The sequence below is a fragment of the Hypomesus nipponensis genome, chromosome 16, assembly GCF_054491055.1.
Source record: "Hypomesus nipponensis isolate SF chromosome 16, ASM5449105v1, whole genome shotgun sequence".
NCBI lineage: Eukaryota > Metazoa > Chordata > Actinopteri > Osmeriformes > Osmeridae > Hypomesus > Hypomesus nipponensis.
The window spans coordinates 537,335-560,101 of NC_140376.1; the positions used below are offsets into that span (position 1 = coordinate 537,335).

General features: G+C 53.7%; 1 protein-coding gene across 3 annotated transcripts in view; it reads left to right on the forward strand.

The window, feature by feature from the left end:
• Positions 1–22,588, forward strand: part of ryk (receptor like tyrosine kinase) — a 35,631-nt gene extending 13,043 nt beyond the window's left edge. Inside the window, exons 2-16 of one of the 3 annotated variants that reach the window (XM_084675683.1) lie at positions 439–560; positions 674–773; positions 1,622–1,753; positions 2,152–2,214; positions 3,061–3,202; positions 4,390–4,490; positions 5,959–6,042; positions 7,850–7,975; positions 10,264–10,350; positions 11,349–11,418; positions 13,020–13,152; positions 14,489–14,598; positions 15,225–15,384; positions 19,735–19,871; positions 20,770–22,588. In XM_084675683.1, coding sequence (XP_084531809.1) covers positions 439–560; positions 674–773; positions 1,622–1,753; positions 2,152–2,214; positions 3,061–3,202; positions 4,390–4,490; positions 5,959–6,042; positions 7,850–7,975; positions 10,264–10,350; positions 11,349–11,418; positions 13,020–13,152; positions 14,489–14,598; positions 15,225–15,384; positions 19,735–19,871; positions 20,770–20,881 — 1,679 coding nt within the window. In that variant the 3' untranslated portion in view covers positions 20,882–22,588. The remainder of the gene's footprint in view (positions 1–438; positions 561–673; positions 774–1,621; positions 1,754–2,151; positions 2,215–3,060; positions 3,203–4,389; positions 4,491–5,958; positions 6,043–7,849; positions 7,976–10,263; positions 10,351–11,348; positions 11,419–13,019; positions 13,153–14,488; positions 14,599–15,224; positions 15,385–19,734; positions 19,872–20,769) is intronic. The other 2 variants (XM_084675684.1, XM_084675685.1) reach the window with 2 other exon arrangements.
• Positions 22,589–22,767: the final 179 nt, after the last annotated feature.

Sequence of the window (22,767 nt, forward strand, 5' to 3'; positions counted from 1 at the left end):
GGATCTCCAGTAGCAACTGGTCCCGTCTGCTCCAGACAGAGAGACCTCTATATAAAGCCGAACAATGGATTTTGGTGTTTCAAAACCCATTGACATTGTATGTTTAGCTTGTGTTCTGCTCCTCTCTCTTACCAACCGTCTCTGGAGAAGGGGATCCCTCTCTGAATTGCTCCTCCTAAGGTTTCTTCAATTTTTTCTCCGGTTGGGAGTTTTTTTTGGGAGTTTTTCCTTGTCTTCCTTGAGGGTTTAGGTTGGTTGAGGGGCAGTTCTATGGGCGTATGTGAGCCCTCTGTGACATGCTTGCGTGTAAACAGGACTATACTAATACATTTGATTCGATTTCACCTCATAATCGCACAGTCCTACGGTTCTGCTTCATAACCACATGGTTCTAGTTCCTAACCAGAAGGTTCTTTGTGTTTGTGTGTGTGTGTGCAGGTCTGGATGCAGAGCTGTACTACGTCAGGGATGATGTGGTTAATAACTACGCCCTCTCCTTCGTGCTGCCTGTGCCCAGCGACACCAACAGCCTCCACTTCACCTGGTCCTCCAGGAGCAAGGTCAGGCTCTCACACACACACACCTTCACACACACACACACTTTCACACACACACACACACTTTCACACACACCTTCACACACTGAAGTTCATTGCGAGCATCTGTCTTGCAGGTGGAGTATCGTCTGGGCTTCCTAGTGGAAAACCCTGCAGCCATGAACCATCCCCAGAGTAACATCTCCAGCCTGGGAGAGGTGCCTCGTGTCACCTCAGGTACTCCTCACCCCTCACCCTCACCCCTCACCCCTCATCCTCACCCCTCACCCCTCATCCTCACCCCTCACCCCTCATCCTCACCCCTCATGCTCACCCCTCATCCTCACCCCTCATCCTCACCCCTCATCCTCACCCCTCATCCTCACCCCTCATCTTCACCCTCACCCCTCATCCTCACCCCTCATCCTCACCCCTCACCCCTCATCCTCACCCCTCATCCTCACCCCTCATCCTCACCCCTCATCCTCACCCCTCATCTTCACCCTCACCCCTCATCCTCACCCCTCATCCTCACCCCTCATGCTCACCCCTCATGCTCACCCCTCATCCTCACCCCTCATCCTCACCCCTCACCCCTCATCCTCACCCCTCATCCTCACCCCTCATCCTCACCCCTCATCCTCACCCCTCATCTTCACCCTCACCCCTCATCCTCACCCCTCATCCTCACCCCTCATCCTCACCCCTCATCCTCACCCCTCATCCTCGCCCCTCATGCTCACCCCTCATCCTCACCCCTCATCCTCACCCCTCATCTTCACCCTCACCCCTCATCCTCACCCCTCATCCTCACCCCTCATCCTCACCCCTCATCCTCACCCCTCACCCTCACCCCTCATCCTCACCCCTCATCCTCACCCCTCATCCTCACCCCTCATCCTCACCCTCACCCCTCATCCTCACCCCTCATCTTCACCCCTCATCCTCACCCCTCATGCTCACCCCTCATGCTCACCCCTCATCCTCACCCCTCATCCTCACCCCTCATCTTCACCCTCACCCCTCATCCTCACCCCTCATGCTCACCCCTCATCCTCACCGCCTGTGTGTGTGTGTGTGTGCAGTGTTCAGGGTGGACCTGTTCTGCTCGGGGAAGGTTGACGGGGAGGCAGTGGTGAGGGTGCAGCTGAACCTGACCACCCTGGAGGACCAGGTGACCCTGCTCTCCTTCAGGAGGAGGAAGATGTGCTACAAGAGTAAGAACGCCTGCACACAGCGCCTGACACACAGCGCCTGCACACAGCACCTGACACACAGCGCCTGCACACAGCGCCTGCACACAGCACCTGACACACAGCACCTGCACACAGCACCTGCACACAGCGCCTGCACACAGCGCCTGCACACAGCACCTGACACACAGCACCTGACACACAGCGCCTGCACACAGCGCCTGCACACAGCACCTGACACACAGCGCCTGCACACAGCACCTGCACACAGCGCCTGCACACAGCACCTGACACACAGGCTGCTTCAAAACAGCTCTACCATGGGAGATTTGACAGATGATGAATTACAAATCATTATCTGTGGATGTGTCATGGTAGATGTGATAGAGGGTCCTCTGTGTGTTTCTTGCCGCCTTCAACAGGGATCGACCCTGAGTCTAAGATTCCTTCTCTCTCCAGCAACAAGACCCTCCAGAGACCAGAGAGTGAGTATCCATTCACACACACACACCCTCCCAGCAGTCCACCCTGTACTGTAACAGTCTGACCTCTGACCCCAGCAGTCCACCCTGTACTGTAGCAGTCTGACCCCAGCAGTCCACCCTGTACTGTAGCAGTCTGACCCCTGACCCCAGCAGTCCACCCTGTACTGTAACAGTCTGACCCCAGCAGTCCACCCTGTACTGTAGCAGTCTGACCCCTGACCCCAGCAGTCCACCCTGTACTGTAGCAGTCTGACCCCTGACCCCAGCAGTCCACCCTGTACTGTAACAGTCTGACCCCAGCAGTCCACCCTGTACTGTAGCAGTCTGACCCCTGACCCCAGCAGTCCACCCTGTACTGTAACAGTCTGACCCCAGCAGTCCACCCTGTACTGTAGCAGTCTGACCCCTGACCCCAGCAGTCCACCCTGTACTGTAACAGTCTGACCCCAGCAGTCCACCCTGTACTGTAGCAGTCTGACCCCTGACCCCAGCAGTCCACCCTGTACTGTAACAGTCTGACCCCTGACCCCAGCAGTCCACCCTGTACTGTAACAGTCTGACCCCAGCAGTCCACCCTGTACTGTAGCAGTCTGACCCCTGACCCCAGCAGTCCACCCTGTACTGTAGCAGTCTGACCCCTGACCCCAGCAGTCCACCCTGTACTGTAACAGTCTGACCCCAGCAGTCCACCCTGTACTGTAGCAGTCTGACCCCTGACCCCAGCAGTCCACCCTGTACTGTAGCAGTCTGACCCCTGACCCCAGCAGTCCACCCTGTACTGTAACAGTCTGACCCCTGACCCCAGCAGTCCACCCTGTACTGTAACAGTCTGACCTCTGACCCCAGTAGATGGCGTGGCGGCCCCCACCACCTCCACCCGCGTGTTCTACATCAGCGTGGGCGTGTGCTGCGCTGTCATCTTCCTGGTGGCCATCATCCTCGCCATGCTGCACCTGCACAGCATGAAGAGAGGGGAGCTGGACGACAGGTGAGGCCTGCTCTTACACACCTCTCACACACACCTCTCACACACACCGCCCTCACTTTAGATGGAGCCTTGGCGTATCCATGTGGACAGGCACATTGTCAGCCTCTCCCCTCCTCCTGTTACACAACAGAGACAGCAGACCCGGGTGGTAACCAGGGTCACTTCAGCTTGTGAATCCTCCACTTGTCTTTTCTCTCATACAGGAACAAACACTCCCTTCTCTGTCACAGGACTTGGTCTAACGCAATATGAGATAAATTGAGTTGCTTTAATGACGTTGATTATATCAGATTTGATTTGATCACACTGCGCTGCTTGTGTGAGCTCCTTTGGGAAGCAGGACTGCTCCTGGGGCCTGAAGCTATGAGGCGCAGGGAGGATGGGCTCATTGCTGGGTTTGATCCTGCTAACAGTCAGGATGGCTGGTCAGGACATGTTGGAGATGTCTGATAAATATTATAACGCCAGATTGTAGAACTGTTTGAAGGCAGGTGATTTATTATTTTTACCTGTATTGATCAAAACAATCTTTTTATCTCCTCCTCTCTTTACTCTCTCCTCCTGTCCTCCCATTCTCTCCTCCCCTCCACTGTCCTCTCCTCTCTTCCTCTCCCCTCCACTCTCCTCCTCTCCCCTCCTCCCATCCCCTCTCCTCCTTCCCTCTCCCCTCTCCTCCTCTCCTCCTCTCCTCCCCTCTCGTCCTCTCTCTCCTCTCCCTCTCGTCCTCTCTCCCTCTCGTCCTCTCTCTCCCCTCTCCTCATCCTCTCCTCCTCTCCCCTCTCGTCCTCTCTCTCCCCTCTCCTCCCTTCTCCTCCTCTCCTCCTCCTCTCCTCCTCTCCCCTCTCGTCCTCTCTCTCCCCTCTCCTCCCCTCTCCTACTCCTCTCCTCCTCTCCCCTCTCCTCCTCTCTCTCCTCCTCTCCTCCTCTCGTCCTCTCTCTCCCCTCTCCCCCCTCCCCTCTCCTCCTCCTCCTCTCCTCCTCTCCCCTCTCCTCCTCATCTCCCTCCTCCTCTTCCCTCTCCTCCTCTCCCTCCCCTCTCCTCCTCTCCCTCCCCTCTCCTCCTCTCTCCTCTCCCCTCTCTCTCTCCTCCCCTCTCCCCTCTCCTCCTCTTCTTCCTCCTCTCCTCCTCTCTCCTCTCTCTCTCTCTCTCTCTCTCCCCTCTCCTCCTCCTCTCCTCTCTCCTCCAGTGTGAGTGACAGTGGCAGCTCCCAGGGTCTGTCCCAGCCTTCCACCCAGACCACCCAGTACCTGAGGGCCGACACCCCCAACAACATCACACCCGTCACCAGTACGCTGCTCTCACACACACACACACACACACACACAGTCTCACACATGAAGACAGTGAAACAGGAGGTGTGTTTAGCCTACTGCTGGACACTGGTCAGGTTGTGAACATGAGATCCATCTAGTCTTCCTTCCTGTTTCTCCTCAGTCACTGACAAGCATTCCAGGGCTGTGCTGGAGAAGTGGCTGTGGGGAATCTAATTAGCTAACAGGAATCAGAAGGTCCGCTATAAACAGGATGTAGTTCCTGGGCCAGTGTCCTGCTCCCCACGTGTGTGTGTGTGTGTGTGTGTGTGTGTGTGTGCGTGTGTGTGTGTGCGTGTGTGCGTGTGTGCGTGTGTGCGTGTGTGTGTGTCTGTGTTATGAGACAGACATGAGAAAGATGTTTGTACCAGAAGGTCATTTATAGTCTTTTTTTAGAATAACAATCATGAATCTTGTGTGTGGCCATGTATGACAGTGTTTCTTTTCTTATGCTAAAAGCTCTTGGTATGAGAGCCAACTGTAGTAATCTTGATCCTCCTGTGGAGGTCAGTGTTGGAGTGCGTGAGATGTAAGCCTTCATCTTGCAGTAACTCTTACAAGACCGTACTGTCAAATCAAAGTTTAAAATAAGCAAGGCTTTAAATAAGCGAACATAAACAAGGTCAAGCTGTTTTTACCATTTCCCTCCACATTCCACTTCTTCATGCACTCTCTCTCCTGAGAGGGCGCTTCACGCCAGCGCCCTCTAGTGGCCGTCACCCGCCTCACACCCAGCCTTTTTCTGTAGTGTGTGTCTGCTCCCTCCTCCGTGTCTTGTGGGTCTTGTAGTCCACCAGCCTGACGTTTAGTTCACCCAGAGGACCAGCCGCCCCTCGTCATACAATACCCAGAATGCTGTGCATGGTACTACCGTAGCACATAATAATAACATATTAAGCGACGTACAGGGGGGGATTTGAACTTGGTATATCTTGGTCTGCAGTCAAATTCTGAAGCACGTTGTCCACACACCTCGGCCTTCAGCCCCAGGTGTCGAGGCAGGCAGCTTGTTGTTCTGGTGAACTATCCATTGAAGCACCTCTTTCTCACGCTCTCCACCCCTCCCCTCCCTCCTACCTTCTCTTCATCTCCTCTCCCTCTTCTCCCCTTTCATCCTCTCCTGCTCCCCTCCTCTTCTCCATCTTCCCCCTCCTCCACCTCTCCTCCCCCCTCCTCCTCCACTCATCCCCCTTCCCTCCTCCACCTCTCCTCCCTCCTCCACCTCTCCTCCCCCCTCCTCTCCCCTCCTCCACCTCTCCTCCCCCCTCCTCTCCTCCCCCTCCCTCCACCTCTCCTGCTCCCCTCCTCGCCTCCCCCTCCTCCACCTCTCCTCCTCCCTCCTCTCCTCCCCCCTCCTCCACCTCTCCTCCCCCTCCTCCACCTCTCCTGCTCCCCTCCTCTCCTCCCCCCTCCTCCACCTCTCCTCCCCCCTCCTCTCCCATCAGACCTCCACCCTGGTTCTGCCCCCATGCTCCAGCTTGCAGCCGCCTCCTCCTCCTTCCCCAGCTCCGGCGATCACGAACCCAGAAGTAAGTTCCCCTCCTGTCCAGCAGGGGGCAGCCTGCCTGGGCCCAGGCCTGCCACAGCCCTCCTCCTTCTGACCAAGGCTGCTTTAAATGCTCTCTATCAGTCTCTCTTTCTATGTCTATTCTATAAATCTCTCTCTTCTCTCTCTCTCTCTCATCTCTCTCTCTTCTCTATCTCTCTCTTTTCTCTATCTCTCTTTCATCTCTCTCTCTTTCGATCTCTCTCTCTTCTCGATCTCTCTCATCTCTCTCATCTCTTTCTCTTCTCTATCTCTCTCTCATTTCTCTCTCTCCTCTTTATCTCTCTGCCATCTCTCTCTCTTCTCTATCTCTCTCTCATCTCTATCTCTCTTTCATCTTTCTCTCTTCTTTATCTCTCTCATCTCTCTCTCTTCTCTCTCTCTCTCTCTCTCTCTCTCTCATCTTTATCTCTCTGTCATCTCTCTCTCTTCTCTCTTTCTGTATCTGTCTCTCTTCTCGATCTCTCTTTCTCTGTCTCATCTCTCTCACCCCTCTCTCTTTCTCTTTCTCTCTCTTTCTTGTGATGGTGACAGTATTTAGAAGGACAGAAAGGGCAGGAGAGGAAGAGAGGGGAGGAGATGCAGGCTGGCCCGGGCTTCATTCAAACCCTGGTCTCTGCAGTAAGGCCTTAGTAATGCACCAAACCCGGGTCTCTGCAGTAAGGCCTTAGTAATGCACCAATTGACTGCAGCCCACCCCCACACCCCATTCTGTAAGTTATTTTAGATAGAAACTGCAGCTAAATTAATATATGATCACAACCCTCTAAAACATTGATTCCCTCATCTTTCACCTGTGTCTGCTTTACTAAACCATACCCAGTATCTGTGTCCACATCTTGTTCCTCAGTGTGTCTGGTGTAAACTCTGACCTGTCCTATATTCTAATTACAGCCATTGCAACATTTAAGACGATATATTTCCTGTGCTTTGGCTAACAGTGGTGAGCTTTGGATGTAGTGTCCTGGGTGTGAATTCGTTTGATCAGTATGAGATGTGCATGGCTCTGGTGGTGATTACAGAAGTTCAGTCTGTCCTCTAGGGTGCAACAGTGAGCTGAATATTTTACCCTCAATATCACAGAGAAAAGGATGAAAGGTTATTATGTCAAGCCACTGTGTGTCAGAGGGAAACTCTAAAGAAAGTTCAGATGGTTCTGAGAAGGAGGGAGGGATGATCGGACAGCATGTCCTGTCTCCCCAGCTGACATATTGTGAATACACACACTTGCTGTGTTTATATAAAGAGGTTCATGTTTACCTAGCGTGGTAATCTGTCTTGCGGGGGGTTTATGTCCTTTTTCTGGTATGTGACCATGTGTTCCTCCTGTGAGATAGGTGTGCAGGCGTCTGAATCTGAGACAAACAGCAGCCTGGCTTCAACACCCCGTCTCACGCACAGCTCTCTTAAGCCAGCGCTCTCTAACACACATTTACATTTAGCAGACGCTTTTAACCAGAGCCACTTACAGTGAGGCAAGTAGGGTGTAGGGCCTCATCGTGAGTTAGCACGGCTGGGAATTGAACTGGCAATCTTCAGATTACTAGCCCTAACCCTAACAGCTCAGCCACCTGGCATATGGAAGGATGTGTGTTGGATGTCATCTTGTTTGTTTTATTAAACACTTCTGAAAAAGTTGTAGAGAATGAGTGAGGCTAACTGTGTGTGTGTGTGTGTGTGTGTGTGTGTGTGTGTGTGTGTGTGTGTGTGTGTGTGTGTGTGTGTGTGTGTGTGTGTGTGTGTGTGTGTGTGTGTGTGTGTGTGTGTGTGTGTGTGTGTGTGTGTGTCAGGCTACCCGTCTCTCCGCATCGAGAAGAACGACCTGAGGAGTGTGACGTTGATGGAAGCGAAGGCCAAGGTCAAAGACATCGCCATCTCTAGGGAGAGGGTCACACTGCAGGATGTCCTGCATGAAGGTACTGTTCAACACACACCTAGAACACACACACACCTAGAACACACACACACACCCACAACACACATCTAGAACACACACACACAGGTTTGCTTCCAAACTTGGAGGCAAACCTAAGTAGTTCTAAGTAGTAGTTCTATTGGAACAAGAACAGTATTTATCACCCCTGTGGTCTGGACATTTTGTAAACGATTTCACAGGACAGAGTGTCCAATTTCATTCCACGGAACAAAATTCCCTCCACACACACAGCTTGTAGGATGTGTAAGTGTGTGTGTGTGTGTGTGTGTGACGTCTGATGTGAGCAGCGTGACAGCCTGTGTTCCTGCCAGGCCCGTCCAAGCTTGGCTGGGCGCTGGTCACAGCAGCCAGGGGTCAGCCTCTTCCAGCCTGCTGTCCTGACTGCAGCTCACCCTCCTGTCCTGTGACTGAAGGAGAGGGCAGCATTAGGGAACACAGGTCAAGGAGATGGTCCTCTCTCACCATCTCTCCCCCATGCCTCCTTTCTCTACCCTTTGGCTTCCCTCCCCTCCTCTCTCCCTCCAGGCCTCCCTCTCCCCTCCTCTCCCCCTCCAGGCCTCCCTCTCCCCTCCTCTCCCCCTCCAGGCCTCCCTCTCCCCTCCTCTCCCCCTCCAGGCCTCCCTCTCCCCCTCCAGGCCTCCCTCTCCCCTCCTCTCCCCCTCCAGGCCTCCCTCTCCCCTCCTCTCCCCCTCCAGGCCTCCCTCTCCCCTCTTCTCCCTCTCCCCTCCTCTCCCCCTCCAGGCCTCCCTCTCCCCTCCTCTCCCCCTCCAGGCCTCCCTCTCCCCTCCTCTCCCCCTCCAGGCCTCCCTCTCCCCTCCTCTCCCTCTCCCCTCCTCTCCCCCTCCAGGCCTCCCTCTCCCCTCCTCTCTCCCTCCAGGCCTCCCTCTCCCCTCCTCTCCCCCTCCAGGCCTCCCTCTCCCCTCCTCTCCCCCTCCAGGCCTCCCTCTCCCCTCCTCTCCCCCTCCAGGCCTCCCTCTCCCCTCTTCTCCCTCTCCCCTCCTCTCCCCCTCCAGGCCTCCCTCTCCCCTCCTCTCCCCCTCCAGGCCTCCCTCTCCCTTCCTCTCCCCCTCCAGGCCTCCCTCTCCCCTCCTCTCCCCCCTGTCTGGTTGCCTGTAGAGGAACTGTTGACACAAGAGGCTGCTGCACTAATCGCCTTTCTCCACTCTCACGCTCTTCCGCTCCTCTCCTCTTCTTCTGCCCCCCTCCGTCTCTCCACCTCAGCTCCTCTTCTCTTCCTCCTCCCCTCTTCCTCCTCTCGTCTCCTCCTTGCCCCCCAGTTGCCTCAGGTCACTGGCTGTATGGAACACAGGATGTTCCTTCTGGTTTTGGAGTGCTTGCTCAATCCTGGCTCTAGTTCTGTCCCCAACCCCATCCCCTGGTCTTCTGCTCCTCAGTCAGAACTCATTGTCAGTGTTTGGTTAGAGTGTAAATTATGAATGAGTAACATGTTGTGTTCCTGTACTGTCGTGTCATGCTTGTTGTGAGAGGGATGTGTGCTGCGCTCTGGCTAACAGTTAGGATCCTGATCTTCAAGCTGCAGGCCTCACCTTATCAGCCGGGCCTTGTGCAAGGAGAGTTGTTTTTGCCAAAGCAACTGGAACACCTCCTACATTTGTTTTACCACAAAGTTACCTCACAGCTCAATGACTCTCTCGCTCTCTGATGGAGGTGTTGAGAGAGAGAGAGACAGAGAGAGACAGAGAGAGACAGAGAGAGAGAGAGAGAGACAGAGAGAGACAGAGAGAGACAGAGAGAGACAGAGAGAGACAGAGAGAGACAGAGAGAGACAGAGAGAGACAGAGAGAGACAGAGACAGACACATAGGCTGGATTCTAACCCAGGCCACTGTGATAAGGCCTCAGCATGCTACCTGCGACACACTTGTCCGATGAGCTACCAGCTCGCCTCATAACAGACACAAAGAACTTCAGCTTGTCTCGTCACTGTAGGAGAAGGTTTACGGTCAGGTGAGTCACGCAATTTCCTCAAGATTTTAAGCCTTGGTTGTTCATGGTAACAGTAGGACTACAACAGAAAGGAAGATGGAAAAGCAAGGATCAGAACTGTCGAAAGCCAGTCTGTGTTTTACCACCTCTGAGGAATTACAACTTCTCCTTTCTGAAACCCCCGTCTCCGCTTCAGAGAAAGCTGTCGCTGTACTTCCCGTCAATGTGACGCCACGCTAGACTTCTTCTGTGAACAAGGAACTGTCTCCCACTCTCTGACCTTTTCCTCTTAAAGAAAGAAACTAAAGCTCCTCTGTCTCAGGGACATTTGGAAGGATCTTCCACGGCGTGCTCCTGGACGAGAGAGACCCCTGCAAGGAGAAGCCCGTCTTTGTGAAGACGGTGAAAGGTAAGCTATCCATCCTCTCATGTCACCATGCAACGCTTCCTCTGCAGAATAGCTGTCGTCAGGTGCACACTAAATCCCCCTGTGCTCAAAGGTTATAGCGATAGATTCCCCTCTCCCTATTCGCAGGCAACCAACCGTACGCTTGGAGGATGAACAGGTCGTCAGGGAGGGTTGTCAGGGAGGGTCGTCAGGGAGGGTTGTCAGGGAGGGTTGTCAGGGAGGGTTGTCAGGGAGGGTCGTCAGGGAGGGTGTCGTATGGGCTGACAGCCTGAATGCTTTGAGGTCTTATCTTAGGACCTCCTACTCTGGCCCTTACTCCCACTAACTTCAGAAAAGATTCCAGATATGTTTGTATCAAAGTCTAAAAGACATTGAGACAGACCTGGGTGTATAATGATATAGAACAAAGGGGCTAATGCAGGTTAGCTTGAGGTAGCAGGAACACATTCCAAGTGTTCTGTCTGAGGTTCTACCTAAAGTGTTCTGTCTGAGGTTCTACCTAAAGTGTTCTGTCTGAGGTTCTACCTGATGTGTTCTGTGGGAACAGAAGGTGCAGGAGCAGCTTGTCATCATGGACACTGGTCAATTCAGCGCTGCCTATGCTAGCTGACCTTGCAACCTGCGGCCACTCGTGTTTACCCTGGGCGGGGGCAAGGTGCCAGGCACTGAACAATGCATTCATGCATTGCCTCGGCCTTGTAAGGTTCTCCACTTCCTGTTCGCTAGGCCCTGGGGCAGGAAGTGATACTGGGTTCCCATAAGCGTTGAGCGATGGCGAGGGCTGCTGGCAGAGCTTATCGCCGCCGTTCAGAGAGCATGGCAGGAGTCAGGGCATCCAGCCAGACATGATGTTAGTGTGGAGAGATGGGACCTCTTGACCTCTCCACTCAGGGCTGGTCCACAGGAAGCTAAGGGTCTGGGCTGTGGTTGAGCAGGGCTGACTGTAGCTGTCCTGCTTCCTGTGTTGCTGTTCCTCTAACTCCTCCTGTGTTCTTCAGATCACGCCTCAGAGGTGCAGCTCACCATGATGTTGACAGAGAGCTGCAAGCTGCGTGGTCTCCATCACAGGTGAGTCACCCTGCCTCGTGCCTCCACAGGTGAGTCGCCCTGCCTCGTGCCTCCACAGGTGAGTCGCCCTGCCTCGTGCCTCCACAGGTTAGTCACTGAGGAACCAGGAAGCTCTCCAAAAAGACTCCCTCACATTCATCTTGGGACGTTTACAAACTCAAACGGCAGATGTGGTCTTTTACTAGCCAATCACAATGGCCTGATATTAACTAGCCAATCGGTAGGCCATGGTCTTGCAGGGGTACGCGCTATTAACAACACTTATCCCACTTATCCGTGTTGAAACCTTCTCTGCTTACACAACATTGCATCATCTGATGATGTCTTCTCAGGCTAATCGTAACATCCTAGCACATTTGGCGCCCGAGGCAACATTTATCACCAGCAACCCCCCCCCCCCCCCCCCCACGGAGCGCAAATCGGGGCGCCCCCCCAACCACAACACGGACATATGACGTGGCGCGTTGGCACCCTTTGCTGGTAGTGCGTGAGGGTTAATTAATGGATGCACTTGGGAAACTGCTGCCCCCCTCTTCATGCCGCCCCAGGCGGCTGCCTATGTCGCCTGTAGGAAGGACCGGCCCTGGTTCTGAGTGAGATCATATTCCTGGGGGGATTAGCAGTCGTTCCTCTAAGTGACCTCTGACCCCACACACACACACACACACACCCCTCCTATGCTAGCCAGTCTGACCCCCCCCCCCACACACACACACCCCTCCCCCCACACACACACCCCACACACACACACCCCTCCCCACACACACACACACACAAGTTGTCAGCTGTGGGTCATGTTTGCAGGCGGTGGCATGTTGCAGTAATGCAGCTAACATCCTCAGTGTTCAGCAGTGTGCCTGTGATGCCATGCAGGGTCCTCAGTGTGCCTGTGATGCCATGCAGGGTCCTCAGTGTGCCTGTGATGCCATGCAGGGTCCTCAGTGTGCCTGTGATGCCATGCAGGGTCCTCAGTGTTCAGCACTGTGCCTGTGATGCCATGCAGGGTCCGCAGTGTTCAGCACTGTGCCTGTGATGCCATGCAGGGTCTGCAGTGTGCCTGTGATGCCATGCAGGGTCCTCAGTGTGCCTGTGATGCCATGCAGGGTCCTCAGTGTGCCTGTGATGCCATGCAGGGTCCTCAGTGTTCAGCACTGTGCCTGTGATGCCATGCAGGGTCCGCAGTGTTCAGCACTGTGCCTGTGATGCCATGCAGGGTCTGCAGTGTGCCTGTGATGCCATGCAGGGTCCTCAGTGTGCCTGTGATGCCATGCAGGGTCCTCAGTGTTCAGCACTGTGCCTGTGATGCCATGCAGGGTCCGCAGTGTTCAGCAGTGTGCCTGTGCTGCTGAGGGTGTGAGGAGCAGGTCAACACACAGCTTCTAACTCCCCTTCCTTAGGTCAGGAGGACAGTGACTCAGAGACACTCCCTCCTCTCCCTCTGACTGGGAAATCACCCCCCCACACACACTCAATCACTCAATCACTCAATCACTCACTTACTCACTTACTCATTTACTCACACACATCCTCTTTCAGTGTGTGTACAGCAGTGTGTGTACAGCAGTGTGTGTACAGCAGTGTGTGTGTGTGTGTGTCTGCAGGAACCTGCTGCCCATCTGTCAGGTGTGCACAGAGGAGGGCGAGGCCCCCCTGGTGCTGCTCCCCTTCATGAACTGGGGCAACCTCAAGCTGTTCCTGCGCCAGTGCAAGCTGGCCGAGGCCAACAACCCACAGGTAACCTTGACAACCCATAGGTGGCCAACTAACAACCCACAGGTAACCTTGACAACCCATAGGTGGCCAACTAACAACCCACAGGTAACCTTGACAACCCATAGGTGGCCAACTAACAACCCACAGGTAACCTTGACAACGCACAGGTAACCTTGACAACCCACCTGTCCTAACCTGAGCTCCATCACCTGTCCTAACCTCCACCCTTGCCCAACAGATCACATCAGGATACTTCATTTCTTCAGTACTGCAGAGCAGTAATTGTTTTGAATCAACACTGACACACCATTCAGTGCATGTGTAGGCTCGCTAACAGTCTCAGTGCTCTAAATCTATATGCAACATCTTAAACAAAGACTTGTTCGTTCGTTCCCCCTCCAACTAAATGTTTTTTTTTTATATGGAACAATTTGTGTTTTACAGCAGTAGGCATACGTTGACAGCAAACAAACACATCCTTCAGAAGTGTGATTATTGGGTTTAACAAAGTCTCTGTAAGCTCAGGCTTAAGGCAGGGACTCTCTGTGCCACAGAAAGACAAGCAGGCTTTTGTGCAGACTAACCTCAGGGTTACTTTGATCCACTTGGCTCTCTGGAGGAACCCTACTGGAGATCCAACCAATCAGGCTTCAGGCTCTAACTCACCAGCCCCACAGAGGATCCGGAGCAGGACTGAGGAGAAACAGAAGACTCACATTCTCACCACAAGACGAAGCTTGCCGATCGGTCGCAGTGAAGAATCCCTTTTCAGTCAAGTTTCAGGGAACACCCCTCCTTTTGAATCCCAAGTCATGTTATTATATACTTTAGAACCTGACAGAGACACACTCATAAAGGGTTTTTTACGATGTTGCAATAAACAGGCCGTCGTAAATCAGTGGTATACCATTAGCAGGTGGGCAGAGGGCCTGGAAGGTATAGGCAGAACATGGCATTACTGTCTGGCACAGGAACAACTTTCTCAAACATCAACAACTGGATTTCAGAGAAAAGACAGCCCTCCTGTTGTGTCCAGGTGTGGAGGGAGACAGAAGGCTGCTTCCTGGTCCTCGTGTGCCCCTGGTCCTGTTCCTCCTGGCTGCTGTTGTGTCTCCAGACAGCCTCCACACCTGACACCTGGCTGTATGATCACAACAGAAGGCTTTCATTCATGCAACTTGAGTCCTTTTTCCTGGACGACATATTATGATGATGTAGATGATGACAGAGATTGGAGTGTTTCATAGATCCCCTCCTCCCCAACTCTCCTGCTCTAGAAGTGGTGTCCCGTCACTGCCCTTTGTCCTATCTGCCAATCCCTCATCCTCTCCTCTGTGTGTGTGTGTGTGTGTTTCAGGCTATCTCCCAGCAGGACCTGGTCCACATGGCCATCCAGATCTCTTGTGGGATGAGCTACCTGGCCCGTAGAGAGGTCATCCACAAGGACCTGGCCGCCCGGAACTGTGTGTGAGTACTCTGCTCCACACTGGGGGCCTTGTGCACCTACAGGATTGCGCCCATTTCAGGTGTAAAATAGCGGGTAAAGACATAAAACCGTATCTACAAAGGCAGCGCACTTGAGTAAAAACGCAGATTAGCGCTGCTGGGAGGGTGTAAGGGAGAGTGGGCGTGTGCTGCACAGAGATGGGAGGAGAGGTGTGTTTCTTACTTGTAACATGTTACTGTTAGCTGTAACTTTGTGAACCAATATTTATATCTCCTGTTCGCTGAACCTTCCTTTTCTTTTCCTCGAATCACCCATGGTGGCAGTAACATGCAAGCGATATCTCCCGTCTTTTAATGGTGCACTAATTAACACTAAAGGGCGGAGTAAGGTGCTGATTGCCCGACAAGGATCTGGTTTGATAAATACCATGCAAAATGCTGAAATACACCTTGCGCTATTTGCGGTTGAGCAAAGACGCCGATTAGGCTGCGGTCGCCATGTTAGTAAATGAGGCCCTGGGTGGGTGTGTGTGTGTTGTTTATAAACCAGACTATGATCTCTCTATCACTATGATCTCCATACTAAAGCAGCTAGTGTTAGACAGCAGTGCAGCGTACTGAAGACGTGGTGCTGTTGTCCTCTGCAGCATTGACGACAGCATGCAGGTGAAGATCACAGACAACGCCCTGGCCCGGGACTTGTTCCCCTCAGACTACCACTGCCTGGGGGACAACGAGAACCGTCCGGTACGCTGGATGGCCCTCGAGAGTCTGCTTAACAACGACTTCTCCAGCGCCAGTGACGTGGTGAGATCACACACACACACTTCAGCCCAAATAGTTCCTAGTCGCCGGTAGCAGGTTCCACTATCCGGTGCAGGTGGTCAGGTGATCAGCTCAACTAAAAGCAGATGATGCTCGTGTGATAGGACCAGTTGGAGTGATATAGATATAATTGATCTTAGCGCTTTCTACTACTCAGAGTACTTGCTTTACAGATTCCAGCATTAATTCAGACACAGTCAAACTGGTGGTGGCTGACCTACGGCCCCTCCGACCACCACCAACATTCATACGATGCATCTTTATGATGGTGGGGGAAACCGGAATACCAGGCACGGGAAGAACATGTAAACTCCACACAGAAAGGACCTGGGGGGTATTCCAGAAAGCAGGTCATGTGACATACCCAGGTAACACCCAGCGTTGGAGCAACAGTCACTCAGCGGGTGGGTTCACTTACATGGTTATAATGCATAACCTGCTTTCTGGAATACCCCCTGGAGCCACCGGGGTTTGAACCAGGGACCTGCTTGCTGTGAGGCGACAGTGCTAACCACTGAGCCACCGTGCTGCTCCCTGGTGTTCAGCTGACCAATAGACATGTCCCCGGTGTTTAGCTGACCAATGGACATGTCCCTGGTGTTTAGCTGACCAATGGACATGTCCCTGGTGTTCAGCTGACCAATAGACATGTCCCTGGTGTTTAGCTGACCAATGGACATGTCCCTGGTGTTCAGCTGACCAATAGACATGTCCCTGGTGTTCAGCTGACCAATAGACATGTCCCTGGTGTTCAGCTGACCAATAGACATGTCCCTGGTGTTTAGCTGACCAATGGACATGTCCCTGGTGTTCAGCTGACCAATAGACATGTCCCTGGTGTTCAGCTGACCAATAGACATGTCCCTGCTCTGTCACCCTGTCTACACAGGCCCAGCAGTTAATCCTCCCATGATTAAAGCTTTATTAGGTTATTATTAGTCGGAGAAGAGGTCGTGCAAGTGGGGAGGTGGTGGGGGGGGCGGGAGGAAATGAATAAAGGAAGTACCATGTTCAGCTGAGTCATTGTTCCACACCCACAGAGCCTCCTGGACTGGGGTGGGAGCACAGTGTTTCAACTTCTGCCCCAAACACTGTGTTCCCCCAGGGCTGCATTCATAAACACTGTGTTCCCCCAGGGCTGCATTCATAAACACTGTGTTCCCCCAGCGCTGCATTCACAAACACTGTGTTCCCCCAGCGCTGCAGTCATAAACACTGTGTTCCCCCAGGGCTGCATTCATAAACACTGTGTTCCCCCAGCGCTGCATTCATAAACACTGTGTTCCCCCAGGGCTGCATTCATAAACACTGTGTTCCCCCAGGGCTGCATTCATAAACACTGTGTTCCCCCAGCGCTGCATTCATAAACACTGTGTTCCCCCAGGGCTGCATTCATAAACACTGTGTTCCCCCAGCGCTGCAGTCATAAACACTGTGTTCCCCCAGGGCTGCATTCATAAACACTGTGTTCCCCCAGGGCTGCATTCATAAACACTGTGTTCCCCCAGCGCTGCATTCATAAACACTGTGTTCCCCCAGCGCTGCAGTCATAAACACTGTGTTCCCCCAGCGCTGCATTCATAAACACTGTGTTCCCCCAGCGCTGCAGTCATAAACACTGTGTTCCCCCAGCGCTGCATGCTCTGACTGCCCCTTCCCCCCCCACACACACACATGCTTCCCTGACCCCTAGCGTGACTGTTGTGGCAATGGGAGGACGAGAGGGGGCCCCTGCGGGTCACCAAGGCAACGAGACGACACCTTCAACATCCTGATGCATTCCTGTCCTGGTGTTAGAAATATTCAGATAAGGGTGTTCCCTTCCTCTCCTGTGTGTATACAGTACCTTAGGAGGAGGGGAGGGGAGGGGAGGGGAAGGGAGGGAGGGAGGGAGGGAGGGAGGGAGGGAGGGAGGGAGGGAGGGAGGGAGGGAGGGAGGGAGGGAGGGAGGGAGGGAGGGAGGGAGGGAGGGAGGGAGGGAGGGAGGGAGGGAGGGAGGGAGGGAGGGAGGGAGGGAGGGGGTGGGGAGGGAGGGAGGGAGGGAGGGAGGGAGGGAGGGAGGGAGGGAGGGAGGGAGGGAGGGAGGGAGGGAGGGAGGGAGGGGGTGGGGAGGGGGAGGGAGGGAGGGAGGGAGGGAGGGAGGGAGGGAGGGAGGGAGGGAGGGAGGGGAGGGGAGGGGAGGGGAGGGGTGGGGTGGGGTGGGGAGGGGTGGGGAGGGAGGGAGGGAGGGAGGGAGGGAGGGAGGGAGGGAGGGGAGATGTTGGCAACCTGCAGGTTTGAGGTTGGAGACTGTGCACGCCCTGTTCTTCCCCTGGGACAGTATAATCCATCATCCCTTCCTCTCCATTCCTGTCTCTCTCTCCCTTTCTCTCTCTCTCTCTCTCTCTCTCTCTCTCTCCTTCTCTCTCTCTCTCTCTCTCTCTCTCTCTCTCTTTCTCTCTCTCCCTTCTCTGCACGCACACACACTCCCCCAAGGACTCTGCTGGTGTCCTCTAAAGGAGCCAGCTAGCTGAGGGAGGTAGGGAGGCCCTCGCTGGAGGCCACTGACAGACCCACCCTGTGGTCTGGTCTGATCCTGGGTGTCCTGTCAGCCTGTCTGGGAGCTCAGCCAGCACAGGGACGAGAGGAGGGGAGGGGGGAGGGGGGAGGGGAGGGGGGAGGGGAGGGGAGGGGAGAGGGGGGGGAGTGGGATATTCAATTCAACACCAAAAGCAACGTTTATTGTGGTGAGTCGTGGTTTGTGTGAAAAGCCTCAAAAGAAAGAAAGTACTGATGACCACCACCACTGTAACGCTAGCACGCATCACAAACATTTGGATCATTCATAAGGTCCTCGAGCGTCGCCAGGATGAAGGCTTTGCTTTCAGGCTGTCCCCACACCCCCCACACCCTCCCCACACCCTCCCCACACCCTCCCCACACACCCCCCACACCCTCCCCACACCCTCCCCTCCCCACACCCTCCCCACACCCCCCACACCCTCCCCACACCCCCCACACCCTCCCCTCCCCACACCCTCCTCACACCCTCCCTCCACTCCCCACACCCTCCCCACACCCTCCCCACCCTCCCCACACCCTCCCCACACCCTCCCCTCCCCACCCTCCCCACACCCTCCCCTCCCCACCCTCCCCACACCCTCCCCACACCCTCCCCACACCCTCCCCACACCCTCCCCTCCCCACACCCTCCCCACACCCTCCCCTCCCCACCCTCCCCACACCCTCCCCACACTCCCCACACCCTCCCCACACCCTCCCCTCCCCACCCTCCCCACACCCTCCCCTCCCCACACCCTCCCCTCCCCACACCCTCCCCACACTCCCCACACCCTCCCCTCCCCACACCCTCCCCACACCCTCCCCACACCCTCCCCACACCCTCCCCTCCCCACACCCTCCCCTCCCCACACTCTCCCCTCCCCACACCCTCCCCTCCCCACACCCTCCCCTCCCCACACCCTCCCCACACTCCCCACACCCTCCCCTCCCCACACCCTCCCCACACCCTCCCCTCCCCACACCCTCCCCACACCCTCCCCTCCCCACCCTCCCCACACCCTCCCCTCCCCACACCCTCCCCTCCCCACACCCTCCCCACCCTCCCCACACCCTCCCCACCCTCCCCACACCCTCCACTCCCCACACCCTGGGGGACAGGGGTCTGTGTCCGGTGAGACTGATGGCCGTCTGCATGCTGCACTGGACGTTCCCTCCTCCCCTTCACTCTCGTGTCGTTTCTTGAGAGGGCGACTATGTTCACTAAACAATTATTTACGAGAGGTTTTAAGAGCACTGTTCACAAAGTAGCAGTTAGTCAGGTAACATTCTGTTCCTGGTGTATTTATCTCCTGTTGTGCCGACTATCAAATAAATAACCATTTACAGATGCCACTGTTCTAATGAAGCGTCACCCACACATTAACACGTCAGCAGGCTGTGTCATTAAACCAAACAACTTTATTTACATGTAGAACACTGTGTAGTACACATTTTAGTATTTGTATTATTGTTGTTGTTGTTGTTTATTTGTATTATTGTTGTTGTTTTTGTTTATTTGTATTATTGTTGTTGTTTTTGTTTATTTGTATTATTGGCTTCACAGTGTCAAGCCCCAGTATACACACTAACCCCTCTGACCCTGTCTGGGGAAATGTCTGACCTCTGACCCTGTCTGGGGAAATGTCTGACCTCTGACCCTGTCTGGGGAAATGTCTGACCTCTGACCCTGTCTGGGGAAATGTCTGACCTCTGACCCTGTCTGGGGAAATGTCTGACCTCTGACCCTGTCTGGGGAAATGTCTGACCTCTGACCCTGTCTGGGGTTCTCAGTGGGCGTTTGGCGTGAGCCTGTGGGAGCTGATGACCCTGGGCCAGACCCCCTATGTGGACATCGACCCCTTCGAGATGGCCGCCTACCTGAAAGATGGCTACCGAATAGCCCAGCCAATCAACTGTCCCGATGAGCTGTAAGCTGCTGCTGATCACAGACGCCGGACTAAACACACACTCATTCACACACACACACACACACATTCACACACACTCATTCACACACACACACTCATTCACACACACACACACCGCTTGGCGGCTAGAGGGTTCGACTAGCGATCAAGAGGTCGCAGAGTCAGACTGTCAGTATGCTACTTTGTCTAAAGCGTCTGCTGTGGCTTCATAAACCCAGGAATAGGAAGAGCAAATGACGTGTAGCAGGAGCTGGTTTCCTGTCCTGAAGAATAGGTGTTGAGTTGGGCTCTTCCTGAGTGCAGGCTGCGCTGAGGTGTGGGCTTGGAACATATTAAACTTAATCACCCTGATTAGTAATTGCTTTGCAGGCAGTCGGGTGCCTTGAACTGACACATAGAGGAATGCTGTCTTGGTTTGTTTAGTGAGCGGGTGCTTCAGGGCCTGCGCCTCTCTTTATTTATAGATTCAGGCCTTTTTTGTTCTTGTGGATTTAGTTAGACCCGGTGTGGTGCAATTAGTCCAGTTTGCTTTTGAGTCCAGATTGTTGATGAAGTCCTTTTGTTTCTTTCCCTTTCTTTCTGTTTTGTCTCTCCTCCCTCTCTCTCTCCTCCTCCCTCTCACCCTCGTCCCTCTCTCCTCCTCCTCCCTCTCTCCTCCTCCTCCCTCTCTCTCTCCTCCTCCCTCCCACCCTCGTCCCTCTCTCCTCCTCCTCCCTCTCTCCTCCTCCTCCCACTCTCTCTCCTCCTCCCTCCCACCCTCGTCCCTCTCTCCTCCTCCCTCTCTCCTCCTCCCTCCCACCCTCGTCCCTCTCTCCTCCTCCTCCCTCTCTCCTCCTCTCTCCCACTCTCTCTCCTCCTCCCCCCCTCTCTCCCCTCCCCTCTCCCCCTCCCTCTGCAGGTTTGCAGTGATGGCTTGCTGCTGGGCCCTGGATCCTGAGGAGAGGCCCAAGTTCCAGCAGCTGGTTCAGTGTCTCACAGAGTTCCACGCTGCCCTGGGCGCTTACGTCTGACCCCTGGGGCCTACAGCTGACCCCCTGGGGCCTACAGCTGACCCCTGGGGCCTACAGCTTCCCATTCTTTCACTCTTTATACATTTTTTTAAACCTGCAAGACCAGACGTTTGTGACCAGCACTAATCAGGAAAAACCCAATCACAGAAACTGTGTCTTATCAAACGAAAGACGAGACTTTCCTTCTCAGCGTTTCTGTTTTGTATGAACTGTTGATCTTTTAACAAGTAGAGGAAAGAGGAGGAAGCACATTTTCATGGCACCGCTTGAAGTTAGTCACCCTTTATGATGCCTCACAAACAAGGAAGGAAGGGAGGGAAGATTCTGGGCTTTACAAGAAACCAGGAAATACTCCATCTTCACCTTGGAGAGCTTCCATCCTGTTCCTCAACTCCTCACATGAAGACACGATCTACAAGACCGTTTCTTCAGAACTAAGCTTTATAGAACCTGTCTTTAATGACACACCATCCTAATGTTTTCTACCATTTAGTTTTGTATGTTAGAGAGGTGTACATTTCTCTGTTGTGATTGTGATGTCAGGAAGAGAGGAACTCCTGGGCCCAGTGCAGCTGTGATGTCAGGAAGAGAGGACCTCCTGGGCCCAGTTCAGCTGTGATGTCAGAAAGAGAGGACCTCCTGGGCCCAGTTCAGCTGTGATGTCAGGAAGAGAGGACCTCCTGGGCCCAGTGCAGCTGTGATGTCAGGGATAGAGGACCTCCTGGGCCCAGTTCAGCTGTGATGTCAGGGATAGAGGACCTCCTGGGCCCAGTTCAGCTGTGATGTCAGGAAGAGAGGACCTCCTGGGCCCAGTTCAGCTGTGATGTCAGGAAGAGAGGACCTCCTGGGCCCAGTTCAGCTGTGATGTCAGGGATAGAGGACCTCCTGGGCCCAGTTCAGCTGTGATGCAGGGTACCACTGTTGACCAGGCAGTGTGAGTGTGTGAAGACAGAACACAGCACCAGCCTGACATATCCCACAGGTCTGGCACCACAGATCTTTTCCTGGAACTTCAGGCTTCATGCGGTTTCCCTGGAGAGGGAATGCTCCGGGAAGAGAAGAGATCCTGGGTGAGATGGTTTCTGAGGTCTGGAGAGGTTCTGAGGTCTGCTGGTCTCTCGCGACTCCTGGATCTGAGCCTCAACATGGCTGCCTGGGGGTTAGGGTCTGGCCCAGAATCAGTCTGCCTAAACTGTGTTGTCGTCACTATCCCATAATGTTCAATTTAGACTGTTCTGTGTCAGAACACAACCTAGCAATAACAGGTTTTTGGATCATTCAAGTTAATGGATAATAGCACTCTAATAATCACTGTTTGAAATATCGAAGCAACTTGCCTGATTGATGCTTGGTGTCATTTCTGACGCCTTTTAGCATCTTGGTGGTGTTCCAGATCGCTACGTGTTGGATGAAAGGATATTGTGTATTCCGCTTCCTGAATTCGAACCCTCAAATTAAACGGGGCCCTTGAGATATAAAACATGTTTTCTCTTTTCATTCCTGCTGTGCGCCTTCAGTTTTTATAAACTAAGGGCTTAATATTTGACATGAGGAGGGAAGTGTGCGGTGCATGATAAGGTACAGTCGATATGAGCTTCCTGAAGTTTTTTTGTAATTTATGGTATTTGTATAGAAACACTCATATGACTGAATAATAAAGACAGTTTGGACATGTTTTTATAGTCTTGGCGAGAACATCACAGTCAATGGATTGAACTTGTTTTGTCTGCAGTTGTGTTCATATTTCTATCAACATTCAACATTGTGTGTTCATATTTCTACCAACACTGACATGCAGAACAATAGCATTGTTTTGAGTTATGGTTTATACTGTATACATGGGTATTGTCATTGACTGTCACACTGGAAACTGTTTTTGTTTGACC